General features: G+C 44.0%; 1 protein-coding gene across 1 annotated transcript; it reads right to left on the bottom strand.

Annotated features, from left to right (window-relative positions):
• Window positions 1–251: 251 nt before the first annotated feature.
• On the bottom strand, window positions 252–5111 carry LOC120062323 (coagulation factor IX-like). Its single transcript, XM_039012200.1, has 8 exons — window positions 4975–5111; window positions 4685–4854; window positions 4558–4582; window positions 4098–4211; window positions 3657–3791; window positions 3274–3485; window positions 1454–1580; window positions 252–1264 (listed from the first exon to the last, which is right to left on the bottom strand). Exons 1-8 carry the CDS (start codon window positions 5039–5041, stop codon window positions 684–686), a joined length of 1431 nt encoding a protein of 476 aa, XP_038868128.1. The 5' UTR covers window positions 5042–5111; the 3' UTR covers window positions 252–683.
• Between the last annotated feature and the right edge of the window lie 5202 nt (window positions 5112–10313).

Here is a 10313-nt window from a genome sequence, read left to right as displayed (position 1 = left end):
CCTTAACGGAGACCTGCTTGACTGCTGCACATCGCATCAATGGGTTTCTCTCCTCATATGGCAGAATTAGCTGGGTTTTCTTTTTTTGTGCTCCAAAATGCTGCACATTTTGCACTGAACTGTGATGTTCAAAAATAGAGACAGAAATATGCTTGAAAATGCTGTGCATCTTTGACAAGCGCTGTAAGCTTGTTGCTAAGTGTTTCTCATAAGAGAACATAGCATGGCAACTGAATATTGACTGAACGTGGCAGGTTTCAGGTTTTTATTATTGTTCTACAGTCATCGTTGTTGATTGGCTGCTTTTTTATACAGCTTCAGTATTGTATATAGACCAAATAAAGTATTTATTGAAATAATACAGATTTGTTCTGCGCCTTAGAGTTTAATGTTTTTTTCTATAGTAGAATACAATAAAGCAGTGTTAGTTGCTTGCATACAGCCATTTGCCAGTAAATTATAGTTTTTGTTTTCTGAATAAGCATAATAAATGTTCAGTAGGCATAAGCATCTGTTCGCCATACAGGTCTCTATCATGTAAAGCTTATCTTCACCAGCAGATGGAGGTAAGAAGCTGCAAGAAGACGCTCTCTCTTTGAATACAAAACAGACACATCTCCTGAACCCCAAAAGACCTGGAACAAAAAAAGCCAGCGTGGGCCCTGAGTGTCAAAGGTCAGGGGTTAGTCATCCAGGACGTCATGCAGCGTGCGCTTGGTCACTGACATAACGTGACGTATCCATCTATAGTAATGCGACACTCTGGTGTATACCCCATACTTCCCATCCTTGGCACACTCCTCCCCCCAGCTCACTATCCCTGTCAGGAACCAGGTGTCATGGTAACGGTTGGTATGGGGACCCCCGCTGTCCCCCTGGCACGAGTCTTTGGCCACGTGAGCATAGCCGGCACAGAACATATACTTGGTGATACGGGCACTACTGCTATCCTTACACAACGTCCTCTCTGTAAATGGCACCTCTACCTTCTGTAGTAAGTGAGACGTGGCCCCCTGGAAGCGTGTGCGACCCCAGCCGCTGACCGTAGCCGGGGACTGATCCGTCACCAGGTCCTCGGCGAAGACCTTGGGCCCCAGGCAAATGGGTCTGGCGTGGGAGGAGAATGTGATGGGGTTGTGCAGGCGCAGCAGGGCGATGTCGTGGTTGTACAGACTCTGCTGGGAGTCGTAGAGCGGATGTTTGTATTGCTTCGACACCTCGTGGTCCTGTTCCGTGCCCTCTTTGTAATTGATGTTATGCTCCCCTGGAGAGATACAATAACTAAATGAAGCAAGCAAGTAATCCATCTGTAATCAATCAATATGAATCGTCCTAGTAGAGAATTTAGTTTTAGTCATAGATACAAATCATACACCTATGAACACGCTCCTGTGTAAAGTAGTGAGAATGTACCGTAGCTGAGCTAAAAAAACGAACCGGAATTGTGCCTTACCCACTCTGACGAAAAAAGATCCCTGCTGTCCCTCCACCAGACAGTGGGCAGCAGTGATGACCCACAACTGACTGAGGATAGAGCCCCCACAGAACACCTGACCACTGGGCCTCTGCACCAGAGCTGCCTGGGGGAGTAGAGAGCAGGGAGAGCCCGTTACATACAGTACCACTCAAAAGTTTGGACACACCTACTCATTCAAGAGTTTTTCTTAATTTGTACTATTTTCTAAACTGTAGAATAATAGTGAATACATCACAACTCTGAAATAACACCAAATGAATCATGTAGTAACCAAAAAAGTGTTAAACAAATCTAAATATATTTTAGATTCTTCAAAGTAGCCATCCTTTGCCTTGATGACAGCTTTGCACACTCTTGGCATTCTCTCAACCAGCTTCACCTTGAATGCTTTTCCTACAGTCTTGAAGGAGTTCCCACATATGCTGAGCACTTGTTGGCTGCTTTTCCTTCACTCTGCGGTCCAACTCATCCCAAACCATCTAAATTGGGTTAAAGTTTGGTGATTTTGGACGCCAGGTCATCTGATGCAGCTCTCCATCACTCTCCTTCTTGGTCAAATAGCCAGGAGGTGTGTTTTGGGTCATTGTCCTGTTAAAAAACAAATTATAGTCCCACTAAGCGCAAACCAGATGGAATGGCGTATCGCTGCAGAATGCTGTGGTAGCCATGCTGGTTAAGTGTGCCTTGAATTCTAAATAAATCACAGACAGTGTCACCAGCAAAGCACCATCACGCCTCTTCTTCCATGCTTCACGGTGGGAACCACACATGTGGATATCATCCGTTCACCTACTCTGTGTCTCAACAAAGACATGGCGGTTGGAACCAAAAATCTCAAATTTGGACTCATCAAACCAAAAGACAGATTTCCACTGATCTAATGTCCATTGCTCGTTTCTTGGCCCAAGCAAGTCTCTTCTTATTATTGGTGTCCTTTAGTAGTGGTTTCTTTGCAGCAATTTGACCATGAAGGCCTGATTCACACAGTCTCCTCTGAACAGTTGATGTTGAGATGTGTCTGTTACTTGAACTCTGAAGAATTTATTTGGGATGTAATTTCTGAGGCTTGTAACTGTAATAAATTCTTCTCTGCAGCAGAGGTAACTCTGGGTCTTCCATTCCTGTGGTGGTTCTCATGAGAGACAGTTTCATCATAGCGCTTGATGGCTTTTGCGACTGCTCTCGGAGAAACATTCAAAGTTCTTGAAATGTTCTGAATTGACTGACCTTCATGTCTTAAAGTAATGATGGACTGTTGTTTCTCTTTGCTTATTTGAGCCGTTCTTGCCATAATATGGACTTGGTCTTTTACCAAATAAGGCTATCTTCTGTATACCACCCCTACCTTGTCACAACACAACTGATTGGCTCAAACACATTAAGAAGGGAAGACATTCCACAAATTAACTTTTAACAAGGCGCACCTGTTAATTGAAATGCATTCCAGGTGATTACCTCATGAAGCTGGTTGAGAGAATGCCAAGAGTGTGCAAAGCTGTCATCAAGGCAAATGGTGGCTACTTTGAAGAATCTCAAATTTCAAATATATTTTGATTTGTTTATCACTGTTTTTGGTTACCACAGGATTCCATGTTTTATTTTATGGTTTTGATGTCTTCACTATTATTCTACAATGTAGAAAATAGTAAAAAATAAAGGAAAACCTTTTAATGTGTAGGTGTGTCCAAACTTTTGACTGGTACTGTATATCGGTATGTAGCTCTTTTCAAGGACCCAGAGATGCTTAAACATACATTCACCCGTGCATAGTGCATCTAGGTATTTTCCCCTCTTACCTGCCATGGGATATCTCCAGGGGTGACTGTGTCGCCACCTACAATACGTATTCTGGCGTTGAGTTCTCTGACGGGGGGCCTGGTGGTATTGGCTGGGGTGAGGGAGGGGGTTGTAGTGACGTTGGCATCTGACCTTGTGTTCTTAAGGGTGAGTAAGGATCTAGACATTTCCGTGATCACAGTCCGCCTGTCTCTGCCACAAGGAAACTCCACTGGTGGCATACAAATCCAAATGAAGGAGGGCTGGGTGGTAACACTACATCAAGTTACTCTACACCAATGTCGTAACATTGTAATCACACTACTGTATTGAGATGTTGCTACACATTACTTTGGTAAGACTATGGTAAATGTATAACAAGACGTGTGAATGTTGTGGCTACCTTCAGGATTGCAGTTGACTCGATCCTGCGCCAGCTTGTAGCCCTCTGCACAGCTACACTCTGCCCCATAGGTGCCCAGGCTCTCGCAGAAGTGCATACATTCTCCATTATTCACCGCACACTGTCTAGCTGTTACTGTGGGGAGAAACGTACATCATCAATCCACATCTCTAAAGTAATGAGGCATGTTAAATAATATAGAAAATAGAATAAGTAAGTATGGTTGCGATTGTTATGGCGAACATGTGGTTTTACAACCGTGTTATCGCAATGTTATAGGAGTGACGTCCAGGCAGAGTTTACATAGAGCGTCCTCAACTGGTTTAAGCTGGACAAACCTGCCCCGAACTGACTGAAATGGAGGACATTTGTCAAGGCAAATGCTACTTATAGGAGCCAATGGCTTAAGTCAAGTAAGCCATTACAATGTTATTACTGTACCTATCTCACAGTTGGTCCCAGTGAAGCCTCGTAGACAGCTGCAGGAGTAGGATCCTTTCTGGTCTTTACAGGAGCCCTGGTTCAGACAGGGGGACGACTTACACTGGTCCCCATCTGAGACATAACAGAGCATTATTGATGCAATTTACGTTACACCAAGTTTCATAAACACACACACACACACGATAACATACGCACTATACATACACATGGATTTAGTACTGTAGATATGTGGTAGTGGTGGAGTAGGGGCCTGAGGGCACACAGTGTGTTGTGAAATCTGTGAATGTATTGTAATGTTTTTAAAATTGTATGAACTGCCTTCATTTTGCTGGACCCCAGGAAGAGGATCCATAATAAATACAAACACAAATACTGCTAAGCGCTACAGTTTGAAACCCACACAGCTTAATCCTCTCTGTTTGTGCCAACACGACAGTTAATCATTAAGCAAAGTCACCTTCATAACCGACCCAAAACTCCATCTGAAAAATAAATACAGAATCTTCAGAATATCACACGTTAACCCATTCATTACACAGTACCGTATTCATGGTGGAGTCTAACCCCACCATACACACACTCACCGTCTTCTCTTCATTCTCAAATGCTTCCCTGGCCTCCTCCAGGTCACACCTCTCCTCCAGACACTCTCTCTCCAGGTTCCCCCATAACATCTCCTCGAACATCCCTGTGTTGTGGCGCCTCTGTCTCCTCAGCACACTGTCTGCTGCCTGGCCTGACAGGAACACTGGGGCTGGAGGGCCAGAGGGAGATTGTAAGGCTGTTACAGTTACGGCTGGTGTATAACTGAGAGAGTAATATTGTTACTAGTGAGAAACCTACTGAAACCATCAGCAGTCAGAGCAGAACTTACCTCCCCAGCCCAGCCGGCAGTCTAGCAGCATCACACATAGGACGAGGAATAGGTAAACTGTTGCCATCCCTGTCTGATCTGATACTCTGGTATCACAATGCCCAATGCAGAGAAACACACACACAGTGGACACACTCTCACCAACTCCAAAGTACAGCTGTCTGTTTACTCTTGAACCACAGTGACAAGGTATGTTTGCTGTTAGTTTGTTTAGAGGCAATACATTGACATACTGTGGTGGATTTATAATTTTCTATTTGTACTTTTTGACCAGGCAGGTCAATTAAGAACAGCTTCTTATTTACAATGATGGTCTGGCTGGCTGGTGGAAATATCTGTGTACATCCTTTTGTGAACGGATTGTTTTTACATGTTTTTTTTCTCTCTGTGATGACTGATTTTTTTCTAATCGTTCTCTGATGTGTTCCTCTAGGTTTGGACTGTAATCAGAAACTGAGAGAATCCCCGTCTACAAAAAAACATGCATTTCATGTAATATACCACTAGATGGCGCACATGTCTATAAAACAATGTCTACCAAAGCTTTGATTGAACATCACGTCATACTGTACGCACACACCCACTGAGATGAAAGGGCTAGGGGTTAGCGTTTTCCCTGACCAGCTCACATTACCAGTACAAACACCAGGGACCTAATTTATCAACCGTGCGTAAATGTCTCACTAAATTCTGGCGTACGTGGAAATTCTAGGATTTGTGTGCGCCACAATTCATTGGGATTTATCAAACTGTCGCACGCAACATACGCATGTTTTCATTGATAAATCAGATCCATAATCTATTATACGTGTGTGCTGGTGAACGAGCGCTACAACCCCGCCTGAAAACGCCCTCATTCACATTTTATGGAAACAAAAACACCCTCATTTGCTGTATGATTTGGAAATGTTGGAAAGTGCAATAGCACATTTTATCACATTTCTGTAGAGGTGTGGGCAGAATGTTTCGATCTTTTGCAGGGACTTTATTCAACCTAAAATGCAAACTAATCGCCTATAGCTTGTGCCAAACACTGGCTGTGCATTCTGCATAATTTATTTCCTTTTCAAACAAATTAAAAGTAAATGCTAAAGCTCACACTATGCAAAATAATAATGGTTGTTCAATATTTAGTTTGTCAATAGATGATTGTGTTTCTATCTCCTGTCTTGGTATAGGCTCTGAGATTGAAGAGGCTATAATGTCGCGCTCCTATCTCAGTCACAGCAGTATTGCCGCTTCTATACTGTAGGCTACCGGTCTATTTACTTTCGAGCATGCTTGGCTATCGAATGAGTGGTGGATAAATGGTAGCCTAATATTTGTTGTGTAACGGGAGTAAAAATGTTGTCAGAAAATATTATTATGATTTGGGCCCATATAATAAAAGTCAAAGAAACACTTTACTCTACATGCTGTTATGAGATCACCTTACCAACGGCAAAAGCATTTATTTTATCATTAGCCTACGTTGTAATGCTTTTATTAGCCTACAATTATTATAATTCCTGTTCGTCAAACACTTCAATTTCCCTCAAAAGAACACCGTTTGCTTGTAATACAGTTCTTCAACCACTAGAAATGGTCTGAGATATTATTGGAGAAATGCACACTTTCCTGTCAAGTTTAAGATTTAATAAACGCCAACCTTTGCGGGAAAAGTCCCGCATGCAAGGATAGTATTTTTTGTGCTTATGCACTGTTGATAAATGAGGCCCCTGGTCCTAAGGTTAACCATACACCAGTGAATGGCTAGGCTAATGCAGCTCTCCTGGGTGCTGTGAGGATAGCGCTGATGCAGCATACTGCTGAGGGTCAGTGTCTGTGGTCCAACCCCAGTGTCACTACGTGGTCTGGCCTGGAGAATAGGAGCCCTTCCCTGGGCATATCCCCCTCCCTGTGGGGAGTCCCCGGGTGCTCTGATGGAGCGCCCTATTGACCCAGACCATTTATATTTCATTGAGTCGTTAAAAGCCTAAATAATTCATACTTAAGTAATTAGCACTGGGTTTTATGAGAGAGAGGTTAGGGTGAGTGTCGTTCAAACATGCTGACGTTGTTTTGATAGCCATCAGCAGCTACACCTTCCTTACTTTCTTTTCACAACCTTATTCATGAACTGTGGTTGCACTCCTGTATTTCTCCATGCGATCACCTCAGCCCTGGGATAAAGCAGGCATTTCCTGCCAAAGACAGCATCAACCCATTACTACGAAAACATGGAAACACATACCGTACATAATGCCATTTCTCAACAGTGGATAGACCTACTCCATCTGTCCTGTAGCCCTCTGACTCACAGCCCTGTTTAGCATGCTTAGTTGACATCTAAAAAAGGCCGTGTTAGACGGACCGCAGGAATCTAGGATGGGAGGAGACAAAAGCAGTCGGATTTATGAAGCAAAGGCCATTGAGTTCCTTGATGTGCATCTCAATCCTGGCTGCCACACGTCCAGAGCACAGCAGGGAATTGGTTGCCGGCTTCAATTAGATGATCTGCTACAATAGTGGATCAGGGCCGGGCCCAGCATGTAATAAACACCCTGATGCCTGCTCAGTGCCATCGATTGTACAGTAGCTCTTGGGGAAGGTAATGCTGGCTTGGGAGGAGTGGTACTCTGAGATTATATCTTTATAGATTCCACACACAACCCACGCCCGTGTTGTTGCCTTTTCATCGGCTGCAGGGAAGGATTCTAATTTGTAGAGGGGTTATTTTTGACGTGTTAAAACATCCCTCTGGCTGGCTGTGAATTGAAGTGCCTCCACAGACCAGACCAGCAGAGCCTGTTATATCTACACTAGGAGTAGTATGTCTCGATATACTCTGAATGGTTTCCAAGGAATTCAGTTGTATACAAACATAGGATTAGCTAATGCTTTCAGAATGTTGACACACTCATCTAGCGCCATTACAACAGTCAACAGATCTGTAGGGTGCAGTTCTATTACAGCAGTCAACAGATCCGTAGGGTGCAGTTCTATTACAACAGTCAACAGATCTGTAGGGTGCAGTTCTATCGCTATAAGTTATAGAGAGACCAAGGCCAAGCAACTAAACTATAAGTAACACCATCAAAGAGTATTAATTGTTTTAAGTTGCATTTCCAAGATCGAAATCAAGACCCATGCTGTTCTGCTGATGTAGCGGGATCTGATCAGTGACTGAGAACCACCACCAGGAGGGAGTAGTAACAACCGTTCCTGTCGGAGGTAGGCAGTCTGTCTAGTGTGTCTACCTGTCTATTGAGCCATATCACTCTGAAGAGGGGCGCCAACTTGGGGAAGCCAGGAGTCAGGGGGTTGGAGCCTCACTGAAGTAACCCTAGAGCCCTGGCAGTCCTGTACGATCCAACATGGCTGTACTGTTGTCTGTGTCGATTAGGGCAGAGACTGCGGAAAATGAATTGCTCTTCGCAAGGCTCCTCTACAGACTCTCCTTTCAGCAGAAAGGTCTTAGCAGCAAAGCTGTGCCTAATCTCTCACTTTGTCTTGCTAGGTGTAACTTCTCGTCTCTGTAGCTCCTCGCAGCGCTCTCCTCTCTCTGTATTGGAGTATTAATTTGAGCGGGGATATGCATCGCTGAGGTACTGCCTCCATCTACAATCCCATTGATAGCATTGCCTTATATATGATATCTACACATTACTTATCTGTCCTCATCTGACTGGTGTAGAAGGAATCCGAGCTTTGCCTTGGTGCCAAAGTTATGGACTTAAGGGCAAGAGGACTGTATTGACCTTGGACAAGGGTGGCATTGAATGACGTGTAATGGGCTTCTGGATGCCATTGGGAATTGCATAGGACCGAGATTCCCATGAGGGAAATAGCCAGGATGAACTTTAGGGACAACTCTGGATCATAATGCCTGACCCTAACATTACTCTGCCTGTTGAAATATAGTCAATCCCAAGGACACAGCCTTTTTAGGTTAGTTTCCACTGCTGATCACCATTCTCCCTCACCAGCCAGGCAGACAGGCCTTACATAAGCAGCCCAGGAAGACAGTCGAGATGATGAGGTAATGCCTGTCAGTGTGTATTAAGGCAGCTCTCTGAGTGGGGAGAGTAGGGATAGTGCTCTGCTGTACTGCTTGGTGGAGATAGCTACTGTAGTGTATTTATCACTGGAGCTGTGTTTGGGGGTTTGGAGCGAGACAACAGTACGACACACTCTCACTCCTCAGGTAGAGGCAAATTAATTGCTCCTCGAAAGATGAGGAAACCCACCGCAAGGTCAGCCAACGGAAGACTGCAGTCCTCACAGAGCTGGATGAAATGAAGACCAGAGCCGAGCGGGTGTGGAGGGAGAAGTCTACATCACTCAGCCTGAATAGCAAGTATTGTGAGAACAATCTTCATTTTTTTTCTCAGGTCTTAAGAGTGTGAAAAGTCCTCGATCTTCCACAAAGTAGTTTTTTCCTCCCTTAAACGACGAGGGAAGTAACAGATGCCCTTCAGTGGAGCGATTTAGTGTTCTGTCACCCACAAAGTATTGAAAACCATGTACTTGCACAGTTCTAGAGTGTAACAGTTTTGTACTGCCCACTTGCTACCATACATGACTGATTCACCAGGGCTGTGGTTGTATATGACTCTTGGGTTTGGAACGTACTGTTCAGCATAGGCCAGTAAGTAACCATCTTTGCAAGGACACACTATATGCCTGTACAACCTTCAAATCTCAGTCCCCTCCCTCTACCCCAGCCCCCTGGATAAGGTCATTGACATTGTTGTGATATTTGAGAAAGAATAGCTCTGTTAATTAGCCACAGTCATTCTTGAGCCTGAAGGGGTAATGTTTCACACCCACATCCCCTCTCTCCACCCCCTACCCCGTCACTGCCAAACCCAACACTCTGACATTTAAACAAGCTGCTTGATATTTTGCCAAAGACGGAAAAAAGGAACACTCGCTTTAACTGGCTCACAACAGTGATCACAATCCATTTGACTTGAATAGTCCCTGTTGAAATGTTTTCTGAGGGACGTTCCTCCAGCACAGAGGCTCTCTGTATGCGGAAAGGTTACAGTCTTCATTAATGCTGAGATCCTCCATTAAGAACAAAGAAATGCACTTGTCTTTTCCAACTAGCAGTGACTTTGCTGACAAGTACTTTGTCGAGAGAAAAAACGTACCTGCTACGATTGTGATGTGGTGTTGTCTCACCTCGCTATCTGAAGATGAATGCACCAATGGAAGTCGCTCTGGATAAGAGTGTCTGCTAAATTACTAAAATGTGAAAATGTTTTCATTAATGCTGAGATCCTCCATTAAGAAAGCTATTAGTATGGTCAGGAGGGGGCACAGTGAAGAAGAATAATACCTCTATTTCATAA

This window comes from Salvelinus namaycush, chromosome 17 (assembly GCF_016432855.1).
Source record: "Salvelinus namaycush isolate Seneca chromosome 17, SaNama_1.0, whole genome shotgun sequence".
Classification (NCBI taxonomy): domain Eukaryota; kingdom Metazoa; phylum Chordata; class Actinopteri; order Salmoniformes; family Salmonidae; genus Salvelinus; species Salvelinus namaycush.
The sequence above is the reverse complement of the archived record's forward strand: the minus strand, read 5'-3'. Positions and strand labels throughout refer to the sequence as shown.

Coding starts and splice junctions, on each gene's coding strand:
- LOC120062323 (XM_039012200.1), bottom strand. CDS start 5,041: ATGGCAACAGTTTACCTATTCCTCGTCCTATGTGTGATGCTGCTAGAC. Junction 3,486..3,656: donor AGTCAACTGCAATCCTGAAG/GTAGCCACAACA, acceptor GTATGCCACCAG/TGGAGTTTCCTTGTGGCAGA. Junction 1,265..1,453: donor ATCTTTTTTCGTCAGAGTGG/GTAAGGCACAAT, acceptor GTATCTCTCCAG/GGGAGCATAACATCAATTAC.